Here is an 18,934-nt window from a genome sequence, read left to right as displayed (position 1 = left end):
TCGCTTGGCCAGTGAGCGCGGCGAGTCGAAAGTGTTCTCCCTGCTTGGCAAATTTGTAAGTTACTATTCGTCGACCCGTACAGGCAAGAAGTCGCGGGACGCGAGACTTACCACGAGAGTGGTCAAAGATTCCAAAAGCGCCCAGTGTAGTTCGGACTGCGACTCCGCAGATTTCCATACCTCGAAACCATGAGCGACCAAGTTTTCGACTAGCTCGAAACGTTCTGCGATGGATTCACTAAAGTAGCTGGTTATTTCGAGTAGAAAACACGCCATAGCTAGCTCCTCTGCTGTCTCTTCGAGGTCTGCTCCATGGGTTGCCTTGGCGAGTCGATGGTTGATCTGCCGACCGAGACACTCCAAAGCGCTTGAGCGGACGAAACCGAGGTCTGGTGGAACCTCGGGGTCTTGCTGAGTAATAGCGGCTGCAGAGAAGCGAGACGGATCCCTTTGGTCACCAATGACAGCCTGCGAGCGAAAGTGAGTGGCATTAAGCAGTGAGAAGATGAATCCGACTCACAGAATGTCCGGTTAACTGCATTCCGAAGCATTGATACCCCAGACAGAATGACTACTCGATAGGTTCATCGGTTCAGGAGGAGGAAAGTTAGTGGGTAGTGCTTCTTTTTCGGAAACAACGATTCGAGCCCACCTCTTCGATTGATTCGAGCTCCGAAGGTCGACCACCCGATTGAGCGAATCGCTCTTGAAAAGTAGCAAGGTCGATTCCCCTGACGTCGGCACCCCCCACGTGATTCAGAGCGGCTTCAAGACCAAGGTTCAGCGATCGAATTTGAGCTTTTCAGGGAGACTCCATGCAATTAACTCACTATCGACCAGGTGGTACGTCAACGAGTAAGACATGTGCAGTGTAGACCACCTCGTCTCGGGAGAAGATGGTCCTATCGCGGCAGGGGATCTTCGAGTGTGCTTGCGAAAAGGTTGAATTAATTCGAGATACGACGGATTCACGTTCCTGTCCACTGAGGCTCGTCAGCTACATCTCTAACCTCGATAGTAGCGAATTACTCACCTCATGGGTCCTGAGCACTCTCTCCCGGCTTTCCTGCACCTCTCGCAACTCGATTTCTTTCCCTCTTCTGTTTTGACCCAATTACAGGCCCTCCTAATCTTCCTACATTGCTCACACGGAGTTGTACGCTTCTTGTCTACTAATTGAGGGTATCGGCGGGGTTCGGGAAGGGTGAGAGCGAGACTAGTCGGCGAATCGAGATGAAGGAGTTCGGAGGTGGACTCAGTTGAAATAGAGGGTTCTTCGCGCTTGATCCCAGGCGGAGAAGGTGTAGAGTCGGGTGTCGGGTAGTCCGCTGCAGATGGCCGCTCCATAGTCAGCTTGAAGGGAGTGAACGGGACCAATTGGCAGCAATCTTCGCGGATTCGAACTTCGTTGCAACCTCCTTGACAGCACCCCGTCCGTCTGTCCCGACTTCATCGCACTCCTGACCTCGGAACGGCTGTCTTCACCGTACAATTTCGAGCCGACCTTCCCTGCCCATGCTGGATTCCATGGTTGACGATTCAACTTCTACATCTCCCGATCTCACCAATGACTTTTCTAGCCTGCCACCTTCGGAGACAATAACATATCTACTCGAACAGACCTTTCATACCTTGAACGCCTCCCGTGAAGTCGAAGAACAGTTGGAGCGGTTGGCAGCTTATCGCGCACCTCTAGCGCAGCATGGTGGACCGTACGTTGCTCTGTGCACTACTCAGTCTCTCTTGCATTCGACCTGCGTATGCTGACAGCTCGACGACTTGAAACAGGTCCCTCTCGTCAATTCCGAAATCTCGTCTCGCCTCAGTTCTCGTTCTGTTGCATCTTTCTCGGGACGGACAAGATCTCAACGTAACACTGACGACGAGAAGCAAGAGACTGAGAAGTCATCCGGGGGAGACTTCGTTGCCTGGAGGGAAATTCGAACCTTTATCGGACACGACGATCGAACAAACTGCTGTGCGACGGTTTCCTTTCAGCTCTCTCCCTTCATATTCCAGCTGACCACGTCAACATATCTTATCGAATCCAGCTTAGGGAAGCTAATGAAGAGATCGCCTTGCCTCTCTCGCCGCCAAGTCGTCTATTGCACCTGACGAACCTCGCACCTTACACCTCTCGCACCCTCCTTCTTGTCGTACCCTGCGTCTACCTCCTTGTGTTTCCTCGGGAAGAAGCAACCGATTGGCTCAAGGCTCACCTGAGACCGAGCCCAGATGAAGTAGAGGCAATTTTCGACTCTTCCCTCACGAAATTACTGCTACTCGAACGGAATGGAACAGCCCATTCGTGCTCGTCGCATGCGACATCGACTCAGCTCGAGGAGGAGGAGAGAACGCACGACGTCGTCGATTACACTTTCATCGATTACTCTTGGCCTCTCTCGCCGACAACTCCCTATCGTCTACATTCTTTCGCTTGTCCAACCCGGTTCGTATCCCCGATTACTGGCCTCACGGCCGATATCCTGATAGATACTGCCTCGATCGCGCAATTCGGACCCGTCGACGGGTTGCAAGAGGTGGAAAAGGTTGGCTTCGTGAGGAGAGCCGAGGGACAAGCTGAATGGAGGGAAATTTGCGAGAGAGCGCTGAGGATCGAAAGAACAAAGGGGGACAAGGGCAGAGGTATCGAAATCGCAAACTCGGAGGGTAGAAACTGAGGCAACGACTCGCCTAAAACCTGCGAAACAGTCACGATCGAATTCTGATGGAGTTGTCTCGTTATATGCACTCTCATTCTCTCGCATGTCTTGCTTTGTAACTAGCCCTGTACATTGCTGTTTGTAGGTCGTCTCGCCGGCGAGTCGACATCCTGTACGTTCACGAGACGGGTCCACACCTCAACTCGGTCGCCGGATCTCTCTCTTCCTCGTCCTCCCACTTTTCCTCCAGTTCCTCACTCCATTCCCCACGATCTTTCAAGACTCGCTCCCATGTACTATCCCGCAATAGGCCTCTCCAGCTACTGCCTTTACCTTTCCTCAGATCACTCTTCCCATCTTTCCTCTGCACGATCAATGGAGGAGTCACCGTGAATGAGTTGATCAAGTCGAAGTGGATGAGAGTTGGAATTGCTAGATCGACCGCGGATTGATATGCCAACCAAGGCGAGGAGAGATAGGAAAGGAGGCGTTTCGCTCCCGAGAGGGATAACGCGTAGGCATGAAGGCACATCGGACCAGTTGAAGGGTGCAGCAAAGGGTGAAGATATTGAGGTTCTACATTTGAGCGGGAGACGAGGCGTCAGTTTCGCACAGCGGAAGATGAAACAGTGCAATTCCGGAACTGACTCTGATTTTCGCCTCCCCAGCAGTAACCCAGATACGTGATATCCCACCCGTCCGGTAATCGCCGTTGAACAGTATTCCACAATCGCTCAAGATCCCATTCCAAATCGACGTCGTCTTCCAGCACTAACGCCGATGCATCTGCTCTTTCGACAATCCGTTTCATGACTCTAGTCTGTCCCCACCAAGTACTCATCATGCCTCGAGTAATCTGTCTCGCTGAAACTTTCTCTAGAGGATCCCACAACAGGCGAGTCACGTTGATCGGCTTGGAAGAAGTTGGTTCGAGTTCGAGTTGAGAAAGTTGATTTCGCGAATCCAGTTTCTCGAGATGTTCAACCCAATTCGAAGATGCAGTAGAAGAGAGTTGTTTGCGCAAAAGAGGAAATGACGAAGGAGGGAGTGGGTAGAGAGGGAATGGAGTCTTCTCGTCGTTGTTCTCCAGCGAATCCGAGTTCGGGAATGGACTCGTCCAATCTCCTCCGATCGTGTTGCCGCCTATACTCGATTGAGGTATCCCCCTCGCTTTGGACTGTGCGACGATGGAGTCTTGGTTACTTCAGGCAATGGGGGATAATGCGAAACGGTGGGAACTCACGATCATTTTCTTTCGCAATTTTCTCGTCTCTCTCACCCTTTGTGCGATCCATTCAAACATACTATCTTCTTTATCCATCGCGTCGACGAACTCCACTTCAATCCCCAAGGCATCTGCGAGCTGCTTGATCGTCTCGCGGCGATCTTGTCGAGAAGGGAGCGAGAGAACGTAAATCTTCGAGAATGTCAGGGTTGGCGAATGCGTAAGGAAGCCGGGAGGAGAGGTAGATAGCTCGAGTTGTTGTCGGTAGGTCAAAGAGTAATCTTCGTTGAGTGAGGAGGAAGGAAGCGAGAGGGAAGGAAGGACAGGAAGGTAGTTCGCGGCTCGTTGTGCAGACGGGGAGGAGGGAGCGTTGTGATGGGCCGACAGGGACAGAACGAAGAAAGTTGAAAGGAATGCCGCGAATGCCAGGAACAGGTTACGATTGCGAGACGAAGGAGAGTCGCCGAAGGGAGATGGATGATCGAGCGGAGTGTAGGATGCCGACATCTTTGATTCTCGTTCGACCTCCGTTAGAGTACCCGCTGTTGTGTCGGCTCGTATAGACTAAGGCGTATGTGCGAGGAGAGAAGGTGAGAGAGAGAGCAGCTAGATCCTCGCAAATCGGTCGTTGTTCAACATCATCGCCTGCCGAATCCCTGAATGGAATGGACTCAGTAGAAGGGGACATAGGGGTCGCATCATTTACAGACTCGCGCTCTCGCTACTCTCCTCCACGACGATCTGCGACGCTCCCCTCTCCCACTTCTTCGACTTCGGTTCCATCTACCGCGCCGACACTTCGACAGTCGCGCACGCCTTCGCTACCACCCACGAGCAAGGACCTTACAAGGAGGTTATCGTTTCCAGATGCTCGCTTACAGGACGAGACGCTGGCGAATTTGAATCGTTGGATCATCGGGTTCGTCCTAGTGGACTTTGACGTTGACACGGGTCCGGTGAGCACACGCACGTTACTCTATGAAGATCGTTCATTCGCTCACCTGCTAGCTGTGCCAGAATGTCGACAACAACTACCCACACTTTACTCTACCGACTTCGGTCCAAAAACAGCTCGCCTTCTCCTCATTGCCTGAAGGCGACATCCCACCTTCGCTGACTTCGCAAGGCTACTCCTATAGCTGGAGATTACCTTACCCAAACGAGCAAGAGTTACGGAAAGCCGAACAGGAGCAACGACAACCAGTTTTGCGACTATCGAAAACTTCATCCGACGAAACGACAGAAACAGATGGCGCTATGTATGGCTACGTATGGTTCAGTCAAGAACAAGTGAGTCATTTGGAGGCCTCGACCGATCATCGTGGTCAATTGAACAAGCTTGTTTTGATCAGAATTCCTCTCTGCGAAGAAACTACTCGCAACGGTCTCTCGTTCTCCTCACGCAATATCCTCATCTCTCCGGTCTATTCTCCTCAGTTATCTCCATTCTCGGGCCTCTCCACTTCCTGCACGCAAAGCAATCAGGCGCGAAAGGAGGAATGGTCGAATCCGCGTGTTTGAACATCGCTAGTTGGCCTCCTTATCGAGAAGGAAGCACTCTGGAGTTGCCATTGTTGGGGAGTGTATTAAACGTCGAGATTCCTCTACCGTTTCAAGCTCAGTATCCCAAAGTTTTACCTTCGATCGTCGTCCCTGCTCGCGTTCCGACACCTTCATCGACTAAACCGCCAACTCCAGCTCTCTCGATTCTAACTTCTACGACGACAACACCTCGTATACTCCCGGCGACTCATCCGCTAACGCCCCTCTCCGTCCTGTTGTTCTCGCCTCGGACGCCAAATCCTTCTCCTGCCTCATCGACCAATGCAACCTTGACTCCGACTTCAGGAGGAGGAGGGTTAAGCTTCACGAAGCTGTTGCTTATCTGGGAGCTACTCGTACTAGAGGAACCCTTGTTGGTGTACGTGAGCGATCCGAAAAGCGGAAGTGAACTCCTATGTCATCTCAGAAACTTGATCAGACCTGTGAGTGCCACGGCCATCTCTCCCCTGCGCCTCCGCCTCGCCTTGCTTATTGTTCATGAACGTAGATACCGTTCAAAGGAGACTTGAAACCTTATTTCCACATTCACGATCCTTCGTTCCCAATTTTATGCGGCCGTCCAGGTTCCAAGGTGAGTCTCTACAGCTCTGTTCGCACGTATTGAAGGCTAATCTATCCAGTATAGCCGAAACTTGGTCTGCTATTAGCTGCGACCAACCCATTGGTACTGAAGAACTGTCAAAAAACGTGGCCTCACATTCTTCGGCTCGATCGATCCACGACGCCAACAGCCATGCTATCCGACTTACTCTTTGGTAGCAGCACGCTATCGCCAGTCTCAGCGTCTCCGAAACCAGCAATCTCACCCTCAATCGATCGAAGGAAAGAGTTTTTCGGGGAGAACACTGCAAAATCGGCTTCGAGATCTAGTTCAGTCGCCTCAATAAACCGCGTCAAGGCGAAGGAAGGAGGTCACGGTGGATTCGATAGTCGGAGTAGCACAAGCAGCACGAGGAGCTCATCACCAGCTTCATTAGCGCCCGCCGCGACTTCGACCAGTTCCGCTCGTCTACCTATTCCGAGCACGTCTCCCCCGAAAAAGTCAACAATCGGCACTGCGGGTGGATCCGGAAGCGCGAGTGAGAGTTGGTGGGGATTGAAAAGTGAGCGGAAAAGACACTTGAAGAAAGATGATCAAGTTTGCGCATTGATCGAGCAGAAATTCAAAGAAGGGGATTGTAAGTTCGCACACTCGCTGCACTGCTCGCGACGTATGATATAGACTGACTAAGACGTGCGTGGCGCTAGATTTGGGATGCGACGAAGTGATCTACAAACATTTCGCAAGTTTGACTGAGAAATTGTTGTCCCCGATTTCAAGGTATCTCCTAACGACCTCCCCTACTTCCTCACCCTCGTACGTCTTCAACTGCATCTTCTACACTTTCTGCCTGCGATTGACCTCTACTTGACTTGTCGCAGTTCGACCGATTTCCTCGCTTCCCTGAAAACTCACGGCAGTCCCCTCGTCCTCAAATCGACAAACTCCTTCTCAATCAGCTTCTCGCAACCGGGAACGAACTCGATCGAGCGCTTCTATGCGAAGTTCTGGGACACGCAGGGGTGCAGGGCATGGAGGGAAGGATGGGAGAGAGAAAGGAGCAAAGTTGTGACGATTGCGAAAGAAGGACGGACTTGAGACTCAGAGGGAAGTCAGCAGCATAATGGCCAGTGTTGTATCACCTGTCGAAGTCTCGATTCTAGTTCGAAGAGATTAGGCGGTAGGGTACGAGATTCAGGATTTAGGCGAACGAAACCGATGTATTTCTCGCTTGTTGTTGTGGTAATTGCATTTCGTTCTCCTATTCTCTCACTTCGCGACAATCAACGCTGCTCACGTCTCGATTGCGAAGTACGGAGCCCGAGATAGTCTTTCTCTGTCTCTCACTCAACCTTCAATTCGCCAATCACGCTATGAACGACTGGTCCGCACGAGACTACCCTACGCCTGAACCTACGCCTTCGCCGCCTGGGATCAAGCGTGAAGAGTCCTCCCCTTCAATCGAATCCACCTCCAGATCCCTTCATCTCAATTCGCCGACCACACTCGCTCTAACCCTTCCTGAGCCTCGCCGAAGCCCTCAGTTAGTAGACAAGAAGCGTACGACTCCGTGTGAGCAATGTAGGAAGATCAGGAGGGCGTGTAGATGGGTCAAACTGGAGGAGGGAAAGCAATCAAGTTGCGAGAGATGTCTGAAGGGTGGGAAAGAGTGTTCAGGACCTACGAGGTGATTCCGAATCTCCATCGTAGCCGGGAACGTAATTGATGGTCTGAATCAGTAGAACTTTGAGCTCATCGTCTCTCGAAGCAACTCAACCTTTTCGCAAACAAGCTCGACGACCTCACGCTGCGATAGGCCCGTCCTCGCCCGAGACGAGGTGGTCTACACTGCATATGTCCTATTCATTGACGTACCATCTCGTCGAGAGTCAGTCTTTCACTACATTTTCTCGCCCATCCTTGATCTCACCTTCTACGCTAATCGGTTGTCTCGCACAGTGGGCCTGAGAAGTCTCGCCAATGGATTCTCCTACGAAGGTTTCGATTATAATATCTTCACCTCCCGCCTGAATGGCAGCAGAGGTCGGCTTGAAGGGCTGGAGTTTGTCGACCAAGTCCGTTCCTCTCTATCGTCCTCTGTGCTCAGCCAGACGTCAGACTCACCGTGATAGTACGTTCGTGCTCAGATCTTCTCGCTCGCGCAAATGTATGTCGGAGCGCACATAACGGAACATTCTGTAGGTCTCATGAACACTTTGCTTTTTCACTTGTTCAAGTGCTCAACTATCTGCCGGTCGATAGGCCATCTTGAGAACTCAGCGCTCTATCCAGCACTTCGAACACTCTTCCGACCCGAGACAATGGAGACTCGAATCGCGGGACATGGGAATAGGAATGGATCGACGGGAACCTTTCCTCGTCATCGCTCGAACCATTGCCAAGCACATGAGGCGACATCGATTCGATCCTCGAGATGAAGAAGAAGCTATCGTGCAAGTCTCCGTTTGCCTTTTCGCTGTCAACGTAGCTGTCGGATTCGAGGAGTTCGCACCGGAGCGTCTGCTCCTCGTCAGGCACATCCTCCATCTGGGCCTGGAGTACCTCGCTGAGGTTGAGAACGTCTCAAGGCGGCGTACTGGATTCCTTCCGCCGCTCAGAGAGCTAGCTGTGAGTTCCTTTCCAAACGCGAAACTTGACCGTGCGATAGTCCTGACGACATTTGCATGTCAGGCCATCGAGATCCGCCTCTCACTCGAGCTTGCCCAGAGTTCTATTATGTGAGCAGTTGATGCTACTCTATGCGTCAACGTCGTGATAGCCAAGCACTGACGAGTGAACCTTCCACTTTTACTCCGCTCAGTTCGCCTTCCACCTATCAATCTCTTTTCGGCCCTGCGCCCCCGATGAAGATACGAGATATTCCTTCCGATATCTCTTTCCTCTTCAGTTTGCCTCCAGAACCCGCTGAGGTGCGACAAGCCGCTATAGACTTCCAAGACTGGTGGAGGTCCTTCCCACTATACTTTTACCGTCAACTTGAGCACACTCTCGCCTATAGCCCGACTACAAGAGCTCGTACGACCGTCATATACTGTTGGTCACAGGTGCAGAACCTGCTGGTCCGGATGGGAGAAGGTATCGATCGGATTCTCCGCGACCCTCGTTATAGCAAAGACGTCTTCTCGGCACGGCAGAGGGGTTGTGTCGGGAACTTCATTTATGATGAGGCCGAATCAATGCCCATCCTTCGGTACTGTCACAACGTTATCACTCGGATCCCATCGCTTTCCCCCCTCATCGAGAACTCACTGGAACTTTGGTACGCCGCGCTGTCACGCAGCGCTGCTCGATTGGACTACATCCCGGTAAAGACTCTGGTTTCTCACGTCTACGGTGCGTCGTTGCTGACATCCTGTTGACACAGAACTGCAGCCGCTCCGAGCTAGACTGGCTCTCTCCATCGATTCACTACGTACACTGCCTCCGTATGTGTCCTGAGGATGTTCTAATCAGATGGGGTAAATCGATGCCCCAGGAACGCGAAAAGTGAGTCAATCGCACTGCTGGCACCGTCTGAAAATCGATTCTGACGCGGAAGATTCACTCTCTTCAAGGTTGATTAGGTCGCTGCTCCGTCTCAGCTATTCAACACCGTTTGCATGTCGAATCATCCGAGCTCTCGAATCATGCGTCGCGCAGTGAAGCAGGAGTCCTCTTCTGCTGTTCCGAACGAAGAGTCCAACTCACAGAGACTGTATATCCGGTTTGTGCCTGCTCTTTGAGCTGCAATAAAACTGTTTCGCTGCCGATCTCGGCGTCTAGTAACCTCTATCGTTGCATCCCACCATGCAACATCGGTGTGCGCTTTCTGGGGAGTTCGATTGATTGGCAGCCCTTCTGTATCTTGAGTCTTGTTCGTGGCGGCCTCGCTCGAGTGGGACAGTCGCGGTTCGAGAGATCGGACTTGGAGAATTTGAAGTGTTGTAACCGGGTGGTTTGGGATGAGCTCGAAAGAGTTGGAGAGAGAGCTCGGAGACCGCAGAGAAATTCGGCAAGCCCGAAAATTGCAATCCTTCAAGGGCAGACCTTAGCAAGACTGACTGAGTCCGACAGGTGAGAATGAGAATCTGGAACAGCAGCGAGAGTCGACAGCCTCAGAGATTGCGAAGTTTTCGAAGACTCCCTCTTCCAGATTCGGTTCATTCAACAAACCTCGCACCGACGACCCAGAACATGAAAGACTGGACTTGTTCGGATCTCACTGACGACATACCAGCTCTACCTCGCATCAAGGCTGAAGAACTCACTCACGATGCCTCGACTTTCCTTCATCTACAAACTCCTACCAGCCTCGCCCTCCCTCTCGAGCGATCGCCGGAACGTATCGAACACCTAGAGAAGAAGCGTATCACTCCGTGCGAGGGCTGTAGGAGGATCAGGAGGGCGTGTAAATGGCTCGAAGGGGTTGAAGTCTGTGAGAGATGTTGGAAGTCTGGAAGGGTCTGTTCTGGCCCTACGAGGTGAGCCGTACTATTGCTTGTGAGGCCAGGGAACCGTTCGCTGACTTGAGATCGAGCTGCAGACCATCAAAATCGAGTTTCGAATTAGCTCGTCCTTGTCGGAGAACTGCTGTTTCGATCGGTCCCTCGTCCCCGGAGACGAGGTGGTCAACGGTGCACCTATCGTACTCTCTGACGTATCACTTGTTTGAGAGTGAGTGGTTCTCTTCAACTCGTTCCTCACGCTTCTTGTTGCTTTTGCAATATGCTAAATCTTCGTTCCCGTCGTGACTAGCGGGTTTGACGTATGTCAGGAGAGCGGACCTCCCTGGAACGCATATCGAATCTTTCCAGCAACGGTTTGTAGACAGCGGAGGCAGGACTTCGGAGCTCGATCCGCTGCAAGAAGTTAGTCCAAGTCTCTCCGCTATAGTTGTATGGGCATCTACTGAGGCTACCTTGATTGTACAGCTCTTCTGTCTAGGCTATCAGTGTTTTGGAGCACAGCTTACCGGTCATTCAGTGAGACAGTCTATACCTGCTTTGTCCTTTGAATTAGACTACGAAACATTCTCCTTCGTAGGCGATCACAGGCGGCAGCGGACCTGCATCCAAATTCGAATCACAAAGTCAAGCCAGACAAGATGCCGGAGTACCGTCGCACCTCGGTCTGCTCCGCTCAACCGCTTTAAAGTCAATCGCCTCACGGATCAACAGCCAGCTAGCTGCGACCATAACGGACACCCCAGACGTCACGACAACCACGGATATATGGGCCATGTCATGCTTCCTACTGGAAGGTACGAGCTACATCGACGACTGCGCTGCAGAGCGCTTCGAATTCGTCGAGACTTTGGTTCTTCGCGGTTTCCGATTGTGGAGGAATATCGAGCGAGGCTCGGAGTTACAGCATGCCGTCTCTGAACTATTACAGCAGATGACTGTGAGCTTCCATTCTGCCGTTTCTCTCCTTTACAGCAAGCGCGAGAGTGAGGACTGATGAATTTGCGAATCAGGCTGAACACTTTCGTCTCGTCGCAGTCACCGGGCTTGATACGCCTCTGTACGTACAATCACTCTTCTCGAAAGCCATAAACTAGTCTCTAAGAAGACAAAATCCTATAGGCCCATCAATGCTTGTCGCTTGCTGTTCGCCGATCGCTCGCCGCCCGATACCCTCACAGCACCCGAGAACCTCGACTTCATGTACGACGTTGCCAATACTCAACCCGAGACACTGCAGACAGCCCTCTCGTTCGCACACGAATGGATGTCCGCCCTTGAAGATTTTCATCTCCATCTCTTGATCTTCCTCGCTTACACGCCCTCAAGCAACTCGGGACGAGCGATTCGGTACTGCTGGCACAAACTCGACCATGCAGCTGAGGTAGTTGAAGACCTCATTCACCGGATCGTTGACGACCCTCGATACGATCAGATTCCGCAAGACCTCAAGCAAGAACGGCCGGCGTTTCGCCTGTCCGAATTGATCAGCATTGACGTCGAGGCGTTCCACAAGCTCTTGGCATGCCATCGAATGATCCGCGATGGAAAAGTTTCCGAAGGTCTTCTCGCAGAAAGCACGAATCGGATCTTTCGCTACCTCAATTCCGTCGCAGGCCGAGTGGAAATCTTCTCGGTGAGTTCGATACCGATGCTCTGCCCTCTTGCGCTGTGTTGTTAACGTTGATTGTCTCTTATAGCACTGTGGAGCTGCCCTCGGGAATTTGCACATCACGCTACTCGCTGTTGTCCGAGCGCTCCTTCCTCTTCCTATACAGCTACTTCAAGAATGGTCCTCTCAGTTCCCCCAAAAACGAGAATTGTGAGTCGCCTTCTTCGGAGCCGCTATGGCGCATTGAGCTCAAGACACTGCATTTCAGGCTCATCAAAGTTCTCCAGTTTGCGAGCTATCGCTTACCTGACGCCGCTCGCCTACTTCAATGTCTTGCAAGTGGCTGATCCGAGTCTCCGTCGACGAGGAAGACTCGTCTTCACGATTTCGACATCTCGATGAGGCCTCTGTTCAATCTCCCTCTTATGCGGCAACCCAAGTATCCAGTCGTCGAGCTTCAATTCTCCCACGGTCACTCGATCAACCGAACCTTCTCTGCGTACAGTAAGACCGAACTTTGTTCATCCCGAGCGGCAGCCTCAAGTCCTGTGAACTGACTCTGATCGTCCTTTTTCGTCGGTTAGAACGACGCATTGAGCGAGGTCCCGCCAGCAGAGGATGGCCGACGCCTGTCGACTCATTCTCCTCCTTGAAGCTCCTCGCAATGTCCAGTGAATCTCGTAAGCACCCTGAATACTCGAAAGACTCGTTTCGTTCCCAAGTTTAATCGAATTTTCTGTTCTTCCAGAGCGGCTTTACCTCCTGTATCCCCCCTGTTTACTCGACTTCGAAGCGCATGTATCGCTCCTTTATAATCGTTGTCGTCTCCTCTCTGCAAAGCATATTCTGTCCTCGAGCATTGACCGATAGGCGAGAGCTCGAACTTCTCCGCGAGTGTGAAAGCCCTCGGTCCGTCTCGAGCGAGATACAGAGCAACTCGAAGAGACCTCCTCGGCGTGTAGCGGGTAAAGGTATTGTTATTGATTCTCTCTATGCAGTGGAGAGCGCAAGGGGAATCGAGATTGAACAGAGCTAGAGGTAAAATAAGGTCCAGAGGAGGGTATGAGAACAGAAGGAGCTAAGCTACGAATAAGTTAAATGTACTACATACGACGAAGATCGTTCAATAGTGATGGATCAAAAGCGTTGACTTCCCGACTTTCCAATCAAAACGACATCATCAACTCGTCCTCCTCTTCCTCCTCCACATCGTTCTCAGGCCCTACACCCCTCGACATGACATCTAGATCTCGTAGTAGTTTTTGCGGAGCCGAATGCGTCCTTACATGACTCTCAAGCCTTCGTTTCTTCAGCGGCGCCGGATCCTGCTCCTCCAATCTCTCGAGTTTCTTTGCCGCCGGTCGCTCCTTCCAAGGTGGTGATACCGTTCGAGGAGATATCGATCGTTCTTCGCTCGAATTGTCGTCGTAGGTAGGTTCGGAGGGTGCGTCGGGAGAAGGAGAGAGTGGGAGTTGAACTGCGATTCTCGATCGTTTCCTCTTCTGCTTCTGAGGCGAAGATGACGACTTTCGACGGTGGGTCAACGAAGTCGGGAGGAGACGACGTGGTGGAGGGAGAAGAGCAAGCTCGTCGGGTTCTGAAGAGGCGGTGGTGATGGGTCGGTTCGAAGGTCGGGGTTGAAGGAGGGAAGAGGGTCGATCGAGAGGTAGACGTGAGAGGGGACGACTAGTGACGAAGGGAGGTGGAGGTGAGATTGTGTCGAGATCGTCGACATCAGAATCAGAGGAACATTGAAGAGATGGAAGCAGGCGAGGGTAAGGCCGTTGATTCTTCGGCGAGGGACGTTTCCGACGAAACTCTCTCGCCTGGTCTTCCTCTCGACTGACTCGGCTCGAGAGTTGGGGCCTCCCATTCTCCCGCGACTCCGCCTCTAATGCTCTCCACCGCTTTTCGATTTCTTGCTCCAATTCTTCGGTCAAATCGAGTTGGCCTCCTGATTCTCGCGACGTTCGTAAGGACATGAGAACCGCTCTTTTGACTTGTCGAGATGTAGTCGAGATCGTACATTGACGGGTCGAGTCTGTAGCTAAGAGGAGCGAGGCTGGAGGAATGATGGGAAGGAGATGAGTCGAGATATAGTGTGAGAGGAGAGGGACAGAGAGAGACAAGTCATTGTCGAATGATTTCGCGAGAGGCCGGGAGGTTGTCGAATGAACGAGGTCGGCAAGGTCGAGGAATCCGACGATCGATCCGAGCTGTTCCGAAATCGTCGGTACATTTCGTTCCTCCTCCTCCTCTTTCTCAGATTCGCTCGAATCCAGCAGATCGATCTCCGCAACGACCGTCTCGACCTCCTTCGAGACTTCCCACAACCCTTTCAATTCCGCTTCAAGTTCTCCCTCTCGATTCCCTCTCATCCTCGCTAAACTCGCCAATATCCCTCCTCCCTGCGTCCGATCCATAGCCCTTTTCTTCCCTTTCCATCTACTCGAATTCCCCATCGACAGATCCGTTAGGTTCCTCAATGCCGTTTCACCAGTAATAGCACCGAGGAGTTTCAGGATTCTTTCAAAGATTTCTTTCGTGTCCTTCTTCAATCCACCTTTCCCTTCTCGGTCTCGATGGTGAAGGTAGTGAGGGTTCCCCGAGGTGTAGACTTGAAGGTAAGACTTGATCATGGACTCAGCGAGTTTGAGCATGATTTCCAGGTATCCACGAATCCTCCCCATCTGGTCTTTCCATTCCTCCTTCCCTCCTGCGCCTCCGATCAATGTCGACGATGATGATGATAATAATGTTGGTGTTGGTGGTAGTGATGCAGGTATAACTAAGTTGTGATGAAAGAATAATCGATCTTGAAATGTCGAGGTGGATAAATACGATTCGAGTTGTTCGAGTAACGAGAGAGGATTTGGGGATTTCAGGAGAAGATGAGGGATGGAAGATGTAGTTGTGGTGAGGGAGCGTCGGGAGGAGGAGAGGGGAGCGAGTGAGGTCGAGATGAGGAGGGAATGGAACCGTGAAGCCTGGAAAATGAGTGATTAGTGAAATGAAGGGAGGAGAAGGGGAGGGAATGGTGTACTTACCTCTGAAGTAGCTCCGTAAGATAAGCACCAATCAAACCAAATCTCTACGAATTCATAAGGTAATTCCTCGCTCATTTTGGAGAGTTCATCGTGAACGATCGAAGTTGCGTGTTCAGCCAGTATCCATCTGTACAAATCGATTCAAACAACGAGTAAGAAAGATTGTTTACTCGTGTATCAAATGAATCGAGACGTACCGATAAGTATGAGAGGGACAAGATTCATAAGCTTCATCCTGCAATCTCGACGATTCCAATTCCAATTCCCCTTTCGTCATCTCTTCGACGTTCGTACTACATCTCGTCACGGTAGAGGACGAGGAGGTCCTTCGACTCGTGGATGGTTCGTCGTCATCGCTTTCAGACAGAGATTCGTTCAGAGAGAGATGATGATGACTCCTCCTTCTCGTTATGTCTCGATTGATCTGACGCTCCATCTCCCCCATACCGTCTTCCTCCAACTCTTCTTCTTCAGCGAGCCATTCCCTAACGTTCATCTCGATCTCCCACCCAATGTCTCTCGCACAAATCTCCAATAAACTCTTCACTTTCCCTCCTACTTGTCCTTGTCGTGGTTGAGAGTAAACGACCTGGAGGATGTTATCGTAAGCTTGGAATAGGTTCATCGTTCGATTGACGAGAGTCGCGAGGTCAGAGGAGATCGTGGGTGTCGAAGAAGACGAAGAGGAAGGATTTCGATTCAGATTGAGACATGATTCCAACCTCTTACGAAGGACGAGTTTCGGGAGACCTCTTTCGTGTTCGCGTGAACTTGACGACGACGAAGATGTCGATGCATAAGATGCGGAAAAGAGGGAGGATTGCGAAAAACTAGTTTGAACGAGGTTCGTTCGTTTCGATCCATAAGTCCTTCTAGATTGTTTCGTTCTATGAGTCTGCTTGAACGGACTACTATCCACTCTTGTCCCTTCTTCACTCAGTCGCTTCCTGACTCCTCCTCCTCCTACCGTGGACGACTTGCGTTTCTTTGTTTGTGTTTGTTTCCAATCCAACGAATCTTCCTTCTGAATCGCTCCTTTCGAGGCCCGATAAAACGTCGGTACAGAAGAGCTGCTGCTGGTAGTGGTGGTCGTGGGTAAAGTCGCTTGTTTGTGGAAGGATTGAGAGAATGAAACGAGTGAAGATCGGAGTGGACGTAATAGGCGATGAATCCGGGAGAGCGAGAGAGGAGGGGAAGGGGAATCCAGTTTGACTGGATCCCTAGAGGAGGGGGGAGAGGGGAGGTAATATCACGAGGGCGAGAGGAAGTGAGAGGAAGAAGAGAAGGGAGAAGTTGACTGAAACAGTGAAACTCACTCACCTTGTTTACACCATTCGATCGATCGCACGAGATGGGTGTATTCAACAAGTTGTTCAGACCACCACGATCCAACTCTGATTCAGACCTCAACAATCGCTCATCCGCAACAAACAATCGCCAACTGAATGATTCAACTTCTCACTCGATTCAACCGATTCAACCGCTATGGGCACTCGCAACTGATCCAGAACTATCATCTCATTCGAGGTACTCGCACCATACTTACTCGGGATCAGGAGGGAGGAGACAGTTTGGACCGAGAGAACCAAGACCTCATCCTTCAACTCTCAACGGCCATCACACTCGATACGATGATCTACTCAGTGATAGGATACAGCAGATGGGCTTACACGATAGCGCTCCACCTCGTTCGAATGGAGAGAGACCTCCCCCAGCACCGCCTCATTCAACTCGTCCCGTTCCTTCTCCCTCTTCCTCTTCGCGACAACCTCACTCTTACTCTTACTCCCAACGACCAGCTCCTCCTCCCACTTCTTCAACGAACCCATTCCCGTCTTACCCCGTCTATCGAGAACCAACCCATTCTCAATCCCACGCTCCTCGTTTCGATAAACCTCTTCCTTCTACCTCTCATTCCCCAGATAGACCTCGTCCTCGACCTCCTCCGCCCCCTATCCCACCTCTACCTACGACCGGACCTTCTTCCACAACGCCGTTCGCTTCCCCAACAAGGAGCAATCCCTCCCCTCGACATCAGACTCAAACTCGAACGAATCCACCAACCCCTTCTTCTGCTTCTCCTCGACGAAAGAACCCACCTCCTCCTCCTCCTACTCCTCCAGTCGTGATCGAGATCTCCTCCTCCTCTTCCTCCTCCTCAACAGCCGAATTCACAGATGACCAAGAGGAGGAAGATTCTTCAATCGAATTCGAAACTACTCCCAATTCCTCTCCCTCTTTACGAGCTCGTAGGACCCCTTCTCCAACGAAACCGACTCGATCCAAATCTCCCCCGAAAGCGCGGACGCCCTCACCATCGAAGACGACGACCACGAGGAAGACTAGACAAACTCCTTCTTCCACGACGAAATCAGGGTCGAAATCGAACCTCTCTACTCCTACTGCCCGCTCCAAGGGATCGCCATCGAAACGACTCACCCCTTCACCTTCCCCTTCTCCTTCCCCTTCGAAACCTCGATCGAGAGCCGTCTCAGCGACACCGACGACTCCGAAAGTTCAGTGTCATGGCCTCACTTCAGCGGGGAAGCAGTGCACTCGCTTCACTACTCCTCTCCAGCACCATTCCTCTCGTCGTGGAGTGGAAGAGGCAGGAGAGGAGGAGGATCGTGAGGAGGAGGAGGAGGAAACGGAGGAGGAACCGGTTTATTGTCATCAACATACGAAAACGAGTTTAATTCAAACGGGTTGTTTCGTTAAATCGAATGTCGAACCGTTAGAGGTTGGTGAGGGTAGAGAGAGGAAGAAGAGACCGAGACAGAGGGAAATTTGGGTGAATTATAACGGTGAGCTCTATTCCTCAATTCTCCTCTCCTTCAGAGCTCCGTCTCCCAGAAGACGTGTGAGACTGATTCAGGATTGAGATGCTCGAATGGTAGATTGGATTCTCCCCGACTTACCACTCCAAACCCAATCCCTCCTACGCTATTACCTCTCGAAACCAGTTTCATCGAAAGATCGAGAAGGGTTAGTCTCCCTCTTCCTCCGTTCTCCTTCTGGTTCTCATTCGATGTGATGTGATAGAGGTACTGACGATGAGCGGTTGAGGGAGGAAATAGATATATCTATATCCACGAATTAATCGAGAAAGCTCATCCACCAACTTCAACTTCTCTCTCTACAGGTCGGTTCCACATTATCTTCCAAGCTGTTCTCTCCCGTTCTGTAGCTGACACCTTACCGTCATCACGATGCGTTCCTCTCGCTCAGATCTCACTTATCTCAAACTCGGACGCACTCAAAACCCGATCCTCCGTCTCTCGCAATGGCGTTCCTCCTGTCCTTCCCTCGACCCAATCGTACGCGATATCCTTCCCCGTCGTCCTCCCTCTCCCTCTCCCTCTCAACTGCACGGTATCAGAGCAAGAGCTACGGGAGGAGGAGGAGGGATGATGAGGGGTTTCGCGGAAAAGGGAACGAGGAATCATTTTCGTTGGGAGAGATTATGTCTCGTCGAAATCGCTGGACGGATCGAGGTCCTCTACAACGACCCGGGGTCTGACGACTCAAACGGGAGCCCGAGTAAAGCGAAGGAGAGGGAGAAATGTCGAGATTGTGGGAAGATACATTTAGAGTGTTTCAGAGTTGGGAGAGACGCGTTCTCTTCGAGTGATGGAGGGGCAGAGGAGGGTGGATGGGTGAGGGAGATTGTCGAGAGGTGGGAGAGATGGTGTAGGGATGTACTTGGGTAGAAGAGAGAGAGGGAGAGGGTGAAAGGAGATTGAGAAGCTTACGACTTGAAGTAGTTCTCCCTTTGAGCACGAGCTGCCGGTCTGGTCACATATGACGAAACAATGTTTCG

The 18,934-nt window shown here is 51.6% G+C and overlaps 5 protein-coding genes across 5 annotated transcripts; 3 read left to right on the top strand and 2 right to left on the bottom strand.

Annotated features, from left to right (window-relative positions):
* Window positions 1-1,515: 1,515 nt before the first annotated feature.
* On the top strand, window positions 1,516-2,681 carry JCM6883_005384 (NUDIX hydrolase; the record flags this gene model as incomplete). The annotated part of the gene is made up of 3 exons (XM_076632232.1): window positions 1,516-1,712; window positions 1,789-1,978; window positions 2,052-2,681. The coding sequence occupies 3 exons, from the start codon at window positions 1,516-1,518 to the stop codon at window positions 2,679-2,681; spliced, it is 1,017 nt and encodes a 338-aa protein (XP_076487767.1).
* A 160-nt stretch (window positions 2,682-2,841) lies between these two features.
* JCM6883_005383 (uncharacterized protein) lies at window positions 2,842-4,395 on the bottom strand (the record flags this gene model as incomplete). The annotated part of the gene is made up of 3 exons (XM_076632231.1): window positions 2,842-3,239; window positions 3,312-3,840; window positions 3,907-4,395. 3 exons carry the CDS (start codon window positions 4,393-4,395, stop codon window positions 2,842-2,844), a joined length of 1,416 nt encoding a protein of 471 aa, XP_076487766.1.
* Window positions 4,396-4,553: 158 nt separating this feature from the next.
* JCM6883_005382 (uncharacterized protein) lies at window positions 4,554-6,863 on the top strand (the record flags this gene model as incomplete). The annotated part of the gene is made up of 6 exons (XM_076632230.1): window positions 4,554-4,844; window positions 4,897-5,178; window positions 5,241-5,873; window positions 5,939-6,022; window positions 6,077-6,629; window positions 6,700-6,863. The coding sequence occupies 6 exons, from the start codon at window positions 4,554-4,556 to the stop codon at window positions 6,861-6,863; spliced, it is 2,007 nt and encodes a 668-aa protein (XP_076487765.1).
* A 6,370-nt stretch (window positions 6,864-13,233) lies between these two features.
* JCM6883_005381 (uncharacterized protein) lies at window positions 13,234-15,739 on the bottom strand (the record flags this gene model as incomplete). Its single annotated transcript, XM_076632229.1, has 3 exons — window positions 13,234-15,054; window positions 15,115-15,241; window positions 15,312-15,739. 3 exons carry the CDS (start codon window positions 15,737-15,739, stop codon window positions 13,234-13,236), a joined length of 2,376 nt encoding a protein of 791 aa, XP_076487764.1.
* A 726-nt stretch (window positions 15,740-16,465) lies between these two features.
* Window positions 16,466-18,824, top strand: JCM6883_005380 (uncharacterized protein; the record flags this gene model as incomplete). Its single annotated transcript, XM_076632228.1, has 4 exons — window positions 16,466-17,918; window positions 18,012-18,099; window positions 18,192-18,256; window positions 18,343-18,824. The coding sequence occupies 4 exons, from the start codon at window positions 16,466-16,468 to the stop codon at window positions 18,822-18,824; spliced, it is 2,088 nt and encodes a 695-aa protein (XP_076487763.1).
* Between the last annotated feature and the right edge of the window lie 110 nt (window positions 18,825-18,934).

Source organism: Sporobolomyces salmoneus (assembly GCF_050403485.1).
Source record: "Sporobolomyces salmoneus JCM6883 DNA, S_salmoneus_JCM6883_v1_ctg24, whole genome shotgun sequence".
NCBI classification, from domain to species: domain Eukaryota; kingdom Fungi; phylum Basidiomycota; class Microbotryomycetes; order Sporidiobolales; family Sporidiobolaceae; genus Sporobolomyces; species Sporobolomyces salmoneus.
Note: the sequence above shows the minus strand (reverse complement) of the source record. Positions and strands in the feature narration are given on the sequence as shown.